Here is a 12,058-nt window from a genome sequence, read left to right as displayed (position 1 = left end):
ACCATCTCAAGATAAGAAAGCTTCATCGGTGTGGCGCGCATGATGAGAAAGCAGCCAAGGGGCAACACTTCGTCGTCCAGTTACAGATGGGAAAAAGCCGGAGCATTATTGATTAGGCTACTGTATGAGTCGTTGGTAATCACAAAATATCTCAGAGTAGCCATGGCTGTCACGGTAAAATAACGTTGAAAGAAGGGGTATATTAACATTTAAGATCACCTATATGAAAGGCGAACATGATGTATCAGTCGATAATGGAAAAATTCATCGACTGATAATCAACTCAAGGACACTTGAACGGTCCATAGACCGTACACTAAACTCATGCAAAGACAAGCTTAAAAGATGCGGTTCATGAAACGCTTCCATGCGGGCCAGGTGGCAATCTCGGCACGCTCCGCGTTGATGAGGTCCCAGTCGAGCTCACGACGACCAGTGTCAACGTCCATCTGGGCAGTTCGGAGCCATCCCTCGCGCTTCCAGAAGTATCCGGCAACCCAGAAAGCAGCAACGACGAAGATGGCGAGGTATGCCTGGAAGAAGTCGGTGGCAGTACCAAGCCTCTTTCCAATAGGGGAAACGGCAGTGTAGAACTGATGTTCATGTTAGCAAAATGCACTACAAAGGGGATCAGATGAAGTCTTACCTGTGCCATCAAAACGATGACAATGATGATAATACCGATCCACGAACCAATAACACCACCAGCGGCCTTGAATGGGATCTCATCCAGGGTGTGTCCGTGGTAAGCCCAAGCCTTGCGGAAGCGAATATGGGCAAGGCAGATGGAGCCCCAGGTGAAGAGAGCGGCAAGTCCAGACAGAGAGACGAACCAGTTGAAGATAACCTCACCGGTTGAGGCCAAGTTCATGTAGGCGAGGGGACCCCACATAAGAATGAAGGCAACGGACCAGAGAGGACGTCCGGCACGGTCGACGTAGGTGAAGAGCTTAGGAGCGTAACCCTGGTCAGCAAGGGCGGTGAGGGTACGCGAACCACCGTAGACACCAGAAACACCGATGGAGACAACGGAGATCATAATGACAACGTTCATGAAGCTGTCAAATCCAACCAGACCAGCGTTCTTGCCAGCAATGACGAAGGGCGAGGCGTTGGCGTCACCGGAGGAGTTACCGATGAGACGCGAGTCAGTGTGCTCGACAAGCAGACCAACGAAGGTGAGACCAAGAATGTAGAACAGGGTGATTCGCCAGAAGACCTGACGGATAGCACCGGGAAGGGACTTCAGAGGGTTTTTAGTCTCAGCGGCAGCGAGACCAACAAGTTCAGTTCCGGAGAAGGAGAAAGCTGCGGTAACGAAGACGGTGCAGAATCCCTTGAAGCCGTTGGCGAAGGCACCGGGGTTGTACCAGGTACGCGCTCCCCAGTATTCAGAGTACATGCCGTTGCTTGGTCCTCCACCGAGAACCAAGACCAAGGCGATGATCATGAAAACGACGGTTGCACCAAGCTTGATACACGAGGACCAGAATTCTTCTTCGGCGTATCCCAGGGTACCCCAAATGTTGATGAAACAAATGAATAGCCAGAAAGCCGTGATGAAGACAGCGACGTTGACTGGCTTGGCCCCGTCCCAATATTGGACTGTGAAACCGGCGACGAGAAGTTCAAGTGGTAAGACGATGGCCCATTGGAAGACGTAGTTCCAACCCATGGCGAAACCCCAGGATGGATCAATGAAGCGAGAGGAGTAAGTGTAGAAACCACCGGAAACGGGGTACATAACAGCGAGTTCACCGAGAGCGTAGACTGCAATCCGTGTCAGTTTTGCTTGCGTGCGCAAAACAAGTGTGAACTCTACATACCGACGTTGAAGATCATTATACCCATGATTGAGAAATCAATGAGAAGCGTGGCAGGGCCCTGAGTAATTGTAAGTTCATATCCAGAAATGACCGCATACTGTGCAACTTACACCCCTGGAAAGAGCACCACCGGAACCGACGAAGAAACCAGCACCGATGGAACCACCGATGGCAATCATGTGAAGATGGCGAGTCTTCATGGACTTGTCGAGGACGACCATGGGGCCTTCTTGGGGACGACGCTGGAAAGACTTCATGTTGAGACCGTTACGGGTCATGAAGTCCTCCTGGTCGCGCCAGTCGGCGGCCTCCTCAGCATGACTTTCGACAGTCGGGTGAGGGACGGTAGTCTTCTCATTAGGCGGGGTCCCTTTTTCGTAGTCCATGATGGGCGGTTGGACAGGTCAGTGCTGGGGGTAGAAAAGACTGATGAAGTCGAGAGAGACCCTGGGACCGGCTGCTCTTTAATGTCAGATATGGATCAGCGGAGGGGGAGGCAATTGACATTTATCCAGTCCAGGTTCGAGATGGCTCGCGGAAAGAGCGACAGGGACCCCCGTTCATTGATGCACGAGGCGCACGAGCCGACAGCTTGGCACCCCTCCATCACAGTGAAGGGCCAGGCTGACGAAAGATAGACTGGCGCCGTGTTTGGTTGGCTGGTCGTGTGCACCCAGAACAAGCGTTCGCCGCAAGCGGGTAGCGCTAACAAGGACGGTGAATTGGCGCCCCGCCGCGGCTCTTGGGATTAGCTTGGGACCTCCCCGCAACAGCAAATCGGCCGGTGGCGCATAGGGCTTGGTGTGAGCTTCGAGGGGGCCCTTGGTGCCCTTTGGTCAGACCCGGTCGCTGGGCGGAGATTGGTCCCAAACAAGACTGATAACGAATGCGCGACCTGCGAGTAAACGCGAGGGACAGATTTAGCAAAGTTCTAGCAGGCTTTCTAGAACGCTGATTGCAGTGCTGGGCTCCCTTGGCTACCGCGGTTGTCTTCGGATCCAACGCCGCTTTCCTTGCCAGCTGCCCCAATTGGCGAATCGAGGTTGGTGCATACCGGCCGTCTTATCTGCAGCCGGATGGTTGCGCTTACTTGGTGTAGTCTGGAGAAGCCTCTCACGTGCCCCACCTCCATGTGCACCTGCCTGGGCCGGTCTAGCGCGTTCGCTTCCGTCATCTCCGCCTCGGTTAGCCCGAGACGCGATGCCTCTCCAACATTACTGTTTGTCAACCACTCCATCGGTGGCGCTCCGGGGCGCTTCAGTCTTGCCATCGCGAAGTCCGCGAGTAGGCAAAGCCAAGCGCTCGTGATTGCGGCGTGTGTTGTGTTATCGGGCGTAATGGGCACTGCAGTATTGCGTTACATTGCCCATCTAACCTCGCATCCTAGCACGACAATCCCTCGCTCGTTTCAGTTTCCTCGATAATTAGGCCCGTCTTCGCTCCATCACCCGCTTCGAGAACACCGTTATCACTGCGTGGGGGAACCACACAGCCAAATCCTCTCCATAAGAGGTGCGACGTCGCGTGTTTGACACCTCATGGCGAACGTTCCCATCCAACGGCACCGGCTCCCAGATCCACCGTGCTGATGCCCGAAAAACCACAATTATTTGCCCCAGGAATCGCAGCCAATCACGGAGTCAGGCTCGGTTACTTCCCCAATCATCTTAGTGCAGTATGCCAATGGTGCTTGGAATTTCTTGAACGTCTTGGAAGCGTTGCGTATCGGACCAGTCGACAAATCAATCACAACACCTTGATCCAGCAGCCTGGCCACTGTATACTGGCCCGCAGAAAATCAGGGTCTACCAGAATCCTTTATCGCGATATTGTCAAATTCGAATTGCAAACGCTCCCTCGTCTGCTCTTAGCGCGACTCCACTGATAACCACCTGTCTGAGCGTCGTATGTTGGGGTGCTTCGATCCGCGCCTGGGACCACCCTAGGATCCACTGTCATCCACCGGCATCCACTTGGTCTTGGTCTCAGATAACCTCACTCCTACCACGGCCACGGAGCCTGACGTCGCTCCCCTGGCATTCGCCTGCCATGGCGAATGTCACAATGGTATAATCCAGCGTTCCAGCGGAGCCGATAGCCAGTCTGGTGTGGTCAGACCGCAGTGTGCCTTACCCTAAAGTCTTACCGACCTTTTCGCCGCATAAGCGGCCGTGACACCCAGCACGACAGCCCACTTGCACCGAGTTGGTGGTTTCTCAGCCAGTGTCGCCGAGAATTACGCCTGCATCCGTATTACACGCCTTTATCACAGTGGACCCTGAGGTTTGCGCATAAGGTATTGTGTCGCAAACTCTTATGTTCAACATTGCTCATCAATCACACTATCTCTTTTTTTGAAGATGGTTGCTCATACGCACGACTCGGTATCAACGGCATCTCGAGCCCGCTTCGCGCCACAAATCCACTCACCGAGATTACTAGGTTACACGTCATTGATGTTTTACGGGCACCACGGGTTATCGCAACGCCATTACTCACGAGATCCTACAAGCTGATTTGCCTATCGGAAAGGATGGCATCTGGAGATTTTACGTCGATCGAGCTCCGAGACTCCCGTGGCTCGCAACACATTCTTCGCTAGCTCGTCAGCGTCCCGTTGCCACTATCTCCCATTGAACTCTCTATATCCGCGCCAATGAATCACTCAAGCTTGTATCATTCAATCCGTGGATACTTCCCAGTCAGCTTGATTCCCGTATCGAACTGGCATCTCAACAACTGTCGCTCTGGTACCAAACACGGCATATGGGTGTTCTTCAAACTCACGGCAGAAGACTCTGGAGGCACGTTTTAAATCATACAATAACCTCAGGTAACAACTCAACTCGAGACACAAGGCTCTGAGGCCTAGATATCTTCATGCGATCTACACCCAGTACAATTCTACTCTTTACTCCGACTTCCCGGTCATTTCTGCCACCAGTCAATCGTCTCCACATTCCCTTTATCGTCCAATTTGTCCCCTCTCCCTTCTTCTCGTTCCCCGAATAACCACCCATCTCCTTTTGTCTTTTCAAGAATAGCGACTGGTAGAATTCCGACTTCATCATCTCTTGCATCCTCACCATACTAGCGACGCTCCCTCTCCTCTCTGTGATGTCCTTCACAACATCATATACGGAAACCCTTCTCTTCCCCATCATACAAGGAGGCGGTGATCGTGGGAGCAAGAAGCGGGGGGATAGATCTGGAGAGGCTGAAAGAAGAAACGTCGCTTTGGTTGGCGAAGGGGTGGGTGTACGGAGAAATGTGACTGCCATTGGCGACATTGGACTGTCAAAGATTGATAGAGGGGAGGCCGGAAGGAGAGGTGCTGCCTTTGGGAAAAGGTGTTGCTGCTCTATTGGGGACTTGGGCGGAGCGAGGAATGGGTTCACTGGTGAGCTCGGCGAGACTTCTGAGCGGTCAGACGCCAAAGGTGACGGCGTGTCCGGGTCCCAGTAGGATAAGGGAGGCACGGGAGGGATTTCATGGTTGGCGTTGACCAATGCAGACATTGATGGATAGGTTGCGCGTCGTGGTGTAGGAGGACGGATGGCGCGCCATGGAGCTGGACATTTCGTGGAGATGTTCAGGGAGATTGGGCGGGGACGAGTTTGATGCATAGCGAGCAGTTGGTCTCAAGTAGAGGGCAGCAGTAGGACGTGGAGATATCGAACCTCGACTTGGCAGATCATTCATTTGACTGGCTGACTTGCTACTATAACGAGACTTGATATACTTCATTCATGTTACACCGAATCGCGGCATTGGCCACTGTTCAGAGACAATATGATTTCTCCGTGGTAACAGACTGAGACTCAAGCTGAGCACCTACAATGACAACCTGCATGTCTTTCCGATTCACGTTGTCCAATGATTTAGACTCTGGGCCAAGTTCACAAGAAAGCCTTTGCGCGGTTGACAAGCCTCAAGCATGGCACCAAAAGCAGCTAGACCATCCCCAGTCGCCGAGGCATAGTGTACAGGGGTATCATAGCGTTCCAAGGTTGTGGTGGTCTCGCTGAACGTGCGTGTAGCAGGCACAACCCATGGGGTCGCCCTTAACAAGGCCTGACAAACAAAGTGTTGATCAGATGGATCTGAGCTTGTGAAGAGGCACACTGGACACATGCCTTCGCCTCTCATTGCCAGATTCTGCACAGCTCTTGCGGGGGAGCATACCACTCGTGGCTTGCCCTTGACAGCTAGAGACGTGACAAAAATCGAGGATACGTGCTGATCTGAATCAAGAAGCACATTGTGTGTCGTGAGACGTCAGGAGACTAGACAACGTAGAAGTTTCGAAAGAGATGGTCGTGACCCATAGTGTGGAGAAGATGGCCGACCGGATGAGTCAGCAGCCTCCGAGCAAGATGAAGAAATGACGTCTCGCCAACGTTGAGCGCATTCGCAAAATCCTACGGATCAAGAGCTGCAACAGTCCAGGTCGTTGCAAGACACAAAGCGCAGGGCAAACTCAATCCGGCGACGACAGTGCAGGACGCTTCTCCGCAATCGCCAAGGCCCGCAATCTGCAGCTACTGACATCTATCGAAGCGGAAAGTTGGCGGTACGATTGCGACCTCACGACGCCGCCCCACGGTTGTCCACGACACGTCCACGATGCTCACACGAAGTGCACTGTGCCCCGCGAGGGCCTTTGCCAGCCGCTTCCCACCCGCGATCCTGGCGCCGTCATCCACCGCCGCCGTGACTTCCTTCTCCACATGCACACGACCAAGCAAGCTCCCACAACAACAGCGCACCAGCCCGAGCACCGCCTCTCGCACCACATTTCCCAGCAGACTGATAGTACGCCATGTATCGACTGCGCCCGCACAGCCCGTGGCCAACAACTCGCCCGGCGCACAACCCCAACTCACATGGAACGCCTTCTTCGCCCTACGCCGCACACGCCGGAGAATCGGCCAGGCCTGCTCGGGAGTCGGCGCCGTGGGCGTGACGTACTTTGGTCTCACCACCATGATCAACAATGGCTATGACGCGACCCTCTCCGCCCAACTGGGCGGCTTCGATCCCTTCATGCTCATGGGACTGAGCACCTTGGGCATGATGGCTGTGGGATGGCTCATTGGGCCTATTTTCGGCAACCAGGTCTTCAACCTGGCTTACAGGGGTGTGCTGGGCGAATTCACGCGGGTAAGTTACGTCTGGGGAGTGATGAGATGGCGAATACTGACGGTAGTGTGTGTAGAAAGATTCAGCCTTCTTCAACCGCATCAAGCGTCACCGCGTCGACCCTACTGCCTCTTCGCTCGCGAACCCCCCACCGGACTACTACGGCGAGAAGATTGGTAGCGTGGCTGGATACAGGCGGTGGTTGAAGGACCAGCGTGCCTTCAACCTCAAGACGGGCAGGTACCGGGCGACCAAGGCTTTGTAGAGTGTTCCGAACGGCCGCGGGCTGCAGATTGTACAGCTCGAGTATCAAATTACCAACGTCGAGCCACATACGCATCCGGTGCAAGAATACCCGGAGTACAGGAAAGAGCAGGCGGGAATGGAGCATGGTTTTGGGGTTATGTGCGTGGCAGCCGTCAGGAGTATACGAGCGAGCAGTTAGTAGGTGGCATGCTCTTCTGTTTCTTACCATGTATCAAAATATCCGAGCGACGATTCCATCATCGCACCCTCGCATCTCAGCCCACTATGTGTTTTCATACGTTCCACGAGAGAAACGAACTCCAGACATGCATGTATGTATATGTACATTCCACCTACCAGATGAATCGCATCTCCATCTTAGGAACCCACAAAAGAGGGCATCAGGAAGGCCGCAGTCCCGTTCTTCCTCCCCTACTCTACAGCCTCGCCCTCCTCCCCACCCCCTCCAGCACACCCACAACCCCCTCTCTAACCTCCCTCACAACCTCCCCAGCCCCCTTCACCTCCCTAACCAACCCAACCCCACTCCCCGCATACGCCGTCATCCTGCCCCCACTCTCCCTCCACCCCTCATCCCCCTTCCGCATCTCCTCCCGATACAACCGCGTATTCTCCTCCTGACTCATCCCCTTCTCCACAGCATCCACATAGCTCTGCGTGATAATACCGCGCGCATTATGCGTCTCCGCCCAGTTCGTGCCGCGCAGGGAATCGTAGACTTTAGTGCGCACGGTGCTTTGTCCGCCGTCGGTGGTGCGCAGGATAGCAGAGCGGTACCCAGTGCTGATGGCTGCTTCGGGGGTGGCGAGTAGACGCGTCCCCAAGACGCAGCCTGAGGCGCCGAGAGTGAGGGATGCGGTGAAGGTGCGGGATTCGGATATGCCACCTGCGGCTAGGAGGATGGGTTTGGCACTTTGGGTTCGGTGATGGAGGGTGTCGATGGCGTCACCGACTTCAGGGAGGAGGGTGACGATACTTGCGCCTTGAACGAGACCATGACCTCCCGCGTCTGTGCCTTGGACGACGAGGACATCTGGGCCGATTTGTTCGACCACTTCCACAGCATCTTTTACACTGCCTACCTGAACCCAGATCTTCGTCGAGGGAGAAGCGGTTCTACTCGCTTCTGCCCATTGCACGAGGGATGCTGTTGATGAAGGCGCGAAGAACCATACTGCTGCTGGATGGTGTTGCGCGATGATGGGTATGGCCGTTTCGAGATCTGCGCCCCAGTTTATGAAGCCGACGCCGATGGGAAGTGTTCTGTTTTTCGTTGGTAGTGCGGTAGGTGTGTCGTTCAGGAGTGTTTTTGCGTGCTGCATGTGGGATTCTAAATCTGATACGTCTGTTCCTGCGCCTATGAAGCCGATTCCTCCTGTGTGGGTTGGTTAGGATGATGTTGGAGTATCAATGCGTGTTGTGAAGCATGAGATGAGATGGAGGGGCTTGACCAAGCAGTTATCCACTACAGAAACCTAAAGGAGAATTGATGTGATGGTCTCTTCTTCAACTTACCGGCTTTCGATACTTCAACAGCCATGTCCGCTAGAGCGATCAAGCGCATCGGCGCGCCTACCACCAGCGGCGTTTGAATCCATGGGTAATCCACTTTCAATCTTTGCATGTCATCCATCATCAAATCTTCCCTTCTAATGGCAATCTTTACTCGTCTTGAATAGTCTTTAGTCTGGTTGTCGGACAGCTTTGTGGAAACCAAGTGTGAGTAAGTAGTTCTGGTAAATGCTGGGTTTCCAACTCTTTTCTACCACTCCGGTACACCGCAAAATGAATCTCTTTCAAATCCGAGGTATGTGAAAAGGTGCAACGTGATGACCCCAGTCGGATGCGTGACTAGGAAAGATGACGCGCTCCACGTTTAGAGGTTCCGGTAGACCTACCGAAAGGCTATGACATGTCCTCGGCTATGCACTATGGACCTAGTCGGCCTTATCCGGCATGGAACCTCTACAACACGACTAAACTCGTATCAAGGCATGTTACTGTTATGTTCGATTCTCATTACATCTTTTCCTCCTAGATACCCAAAAGTATTAACTAATATACTAATCCCAAAGTCTATGTTGGCATGGAACGGAACCCAGAACCTCATGCGCGCTCATGCTTGTAGAAAGCAGGATAACCGCCTGTATCTACATGCACCCATCATTAAAAACGCAAAGCTTCATAGAGCAATGAAGGGTTGTAAAGTCCTCTACAACTCCTTCTCTCTCTTCTCCCACTCTACAACACCGGGAGCCAACGGCCTGGAGAACAAACTCGAGTAGTCGGTGTTGACAATGTCCTTGCTGCCACCCACATTCCTGAGCTTGAACTCGCGCACGAATGCTACGAGAATGGTCTGCAGTTGGAGGTAAGCAAATTGCTCGCCGATGCATCGGTGCCTTCCAGCGCCAAAGGGTAGGTAGGGAGAGTTTGTTCCCTTGGAAACAACACCCCAGCCGTAGTCAATCTTCTCCTGGTCGGCGTCGTCACGCTCCTCGTCGTATTGCTGGTGCTCGGCGTCCCAGCGATGCGGGTCCCAGACGGAGGGGTTGACAAAGTGGGTGTCGAGCTGAGCGGAGAAACCAGGCGAGGACATAAGCGTGTGGGAGGTGGGTACAACGTAGTTTGTTCCATCGACGACAAGAGGTTGCTTGACCTTGCGCATGATAGAGTGGATCGGGGCGTGGATACGGAGGGTCTCCTTGACGACCTGAGTGTGGAGGGGTAGCTTCTGGAGGTCTTCGTAGGTTAGCGGTGGGAGGTCCTCACCAAGAGCCGACTTCTGCTCAGCAAGGAGCTCCTCGACCAGGTGGGGATTTTGTGCCAATCGGAGTATGATCCAGGAGATGGTTGATGAGGACGAATGTTGACCAGCCATCAGCAGCGCAATCATAATTCCGGCAATCTCGTGCTCGGGTACCGGTGTGCCGTCCTTGTACTTGCAGTCCATAAGATGCCAGATCATGTCGGGAGAGTCCTTCTTGACCTCACCCGATCTCCTCTTGCGAACGACCTCAGAGTATAGTTTGATCATCGTCTCACGCGCGTTGTCGCGTGCGCGGTTGTGGGGAAGCGGGGCCCAAGACAGCATGAAGTTGATGGGTGAGAAGCCCATGTCGAGGTCGTGGTATAGCTCAGCGAACTTGGAGTCGAACGAGTTGCGGATTTCCTGGCCCTGGAGCGAACGAGAGGCGGTGTAGATGGTGAGTTCGGCCATGACCTTGGGGACGTCAAAAGTGCCCTTCTGTCCCTTGAAAGCCTTGTGGCGCTTGACGAAGTCTTCGCATTCTTGTGTGATGAGGGTAACGTAGGAGCGGAGGGCGTCTTGGGTGAGACCGAACTTGACAAACTGTCCTCGCGTTAGCCATGGGTCGAGTATGAGACTGGGTGGTGCGCACCTTTTTCTGCTCCATGAGCTTCGAGTTGGGGCAGTCGTACACGACATCCTTGCCAAAGACCGGTGTGCAGAGCGGGGAGTAGATCTCCTCGGCGTTAACGTCCTTGATCTTTCCGTTGAGGATGAAGTTGTTGCCGGTGGTGTCGAGGCACACAGTCATCTTGCGGCCGAGGAGGATAAAGGTGAAGACATTGCCATACTACTTCCAGTCAGTCATGTTCAACCTGCCATTGCATCTCCTACACACCTTCTTCTGGTTGGCGAAGAAGAACGCATACGGGTCCATGCCATATGTGACGGTACTGCCAATCACAGGCAGCCAGTGGAACACGAGGGGCGGCTCATTGGGGTTCTTGAGCAGCAGCTGCTTCAAGACATTGAGAACGACGGCCAGCAGGATAAAGGAGGCGAAGCCGGCGGCGACGAGGACGGGAAGCGACGAGGTGGAGGTGAAGTTGCCCAAGGGGCCGGCGACATTGGCGAGGAGACCCATACTGTGCGACAAGAAGCAACAACAGAAGTCAAGGGCGTGAGGGAAAGGCGCTGTTGACGGGGACGCGCCTCAATAAATTTCCCACGGGTTGAGGCTCGCGCAGGGGCCAGGCTATCCAATCATACTATAGCCGTACAGGGCGGCGTCTGAGTGGATGAGTGGGCTGGCGGGCGGTGGGCGGTGTCGAGAGCTTGGCAGGGACCGGCTTGCGGATCCTAGCGCACCCGTTCAAAGGAGAGAGATGGCACCACTGACAGGCCATCCAGACCAAATACCCTCTCATCGTACATCGTGCCATGTCATTGGCCTGAGGGATACATCACCTTATCCACAACCCGAAGCAGGCAGTATCGAAGTGTGAGTTTTCACCCTTACTACGCTACCTAGGTACCTGGGTATGCTCTGTTATTTCACTGCGCAGTACATGTACTTATCCCTAGCCTATTCCGTTACGGCTCTTGTTCCATCAGGTGTATAAACATTACTGCGCTTTGGGTTCGTTGTTGATGTTATTCCGGCTTGCCTCCAACACGGCGTCGGCATAGCTGCAGCACATGGACCCAGCCACATACTGTTAAATTTCGACTGTTGAACATGCGACGCAGCAGCGGGCTGTGTGACAAGTTCATACTTTTGCTCTACTTAGTGCCGTTTCTCGTAGGTTGGTAGGCTGTTCGAGGCTGAGGAATCGATGCACGTAGATGAGCGCAGCCAGTTGAAGGGAGCCCTGGAGGCGTGGGGTCCACGGCTGGTAGACGCATGTGAGCAGTGGCGATGTCTCAGCCTTCTCTTTACCTTTAGATAAACCCACCATCGCTCTGGCGGTACTCTCTTTGTTGTTAGACAATTACCACTGTACCGTTCAATCCAGACGTCGCTTCCACCAGATTTAGTGGTCATGAACTTCCGCAACAGCCTTCGAAGCGTGCG

At 53.9% G+C, this 12,058-nt stretch overlaps 4 protein-coding genes across 4 annotated transcripts; 1 reads left to right on the top strand and 3 right to left on the bottom strand.

The window, feature by feature from the left end:
• Positions 1–338: 338 nt before the first annotated feature.
• On the bottom strand, positions 339–2,212 carry INDA1 (Amino-acid permease inda1; the record flags this gene model as incomplete). The annotated part of the gene is made up of 4 exons (XM_051448121.1): positions 339–593; positions 647–1,770; positions 1,827–1,884; positions 1,937–2,212. The coding sequence occupies 4 exons, from the start codon at positions 2,210–2,212 to the stop codon at positions 339–341; spliced, it is 1,713 nt and encodes a 570-aa protein (XP_051300388.1).
• Positions 2,213–6,452: 4,240 nt separating this feature from the next.
• Positions 6,453–7,233, top strand: J4E86_007601 (uncharacterized protein; the record flags this gene model as incomplete). Its single annotated transcript, XM_051448120.1, has 2 exons — positions 6,453–6,989; positions 7,045–7,233. The coding sequence occupies 2 exons, from the start codon at positions 6,453–6,455 to the stop codon at positions 7,231–7,233; spliced, it is 726 nt and encodes a 241-aa protein (XP_051300387.1).
• A 418-nt stretch (positions 7,234–7,651) lies between these two features.
• On the bottom strand, positions 7,652–8,775 carry J4E86_007600 (uncharacterized protein; the record flags this gene model as incomplete). Its single annotated transcript, XM_051448119.1, has 2 exons — positions 7,652–8,610; positions 8,751–8,775. The coding sequence occupies 2 exons, from the start codon at positions 8,773–8,775 to the stop codon at positions 7,652–7,654; spliced, it is 984 nt and encodes a 327-aa protein (XP_051300386.1).
• Positions 8,776–9,447: 672 nt separating this feature from the next.
• On the bottom strand, positions 9,448–11,128 carry CYP51B (Sterol 14-alpha demethylase; the record flags this gene model as incomplete). Its single annotated transcript, XM_051448118.1, has 3 exons — positions 9,448–10,587; positions 10,637–10,834; positions 10,883–11,128. 3 exons carry the CDS (start codon positions 11,126–11,128, stop codon positions 9,448–9,450), a joined length of 1,584 nt encoding a protein of 527 aa, XP_051300385.1.
• Between the last annotated feature and the right edge of the window lie 930 nt (positions 11,129–12,058).

Source organism: Alternaria arbusti (genome assembly GCF_024043155.1).
Source record: "Alternaria arbusti strain BMP 1465 chromosome Unknown scaffold_11, whole genome shotgun sequence".
NCBI lineage: Eukaryota > Fungi > Ascomycota > Dothideomycetes > Pleosporales > Pleosporaceae > Alternaria > Alternaria arbusti.
Note: the sequence above shows the minus strand (reverse complement) of the source record. Positions and strands in the feature narration are given on the sequence as shown.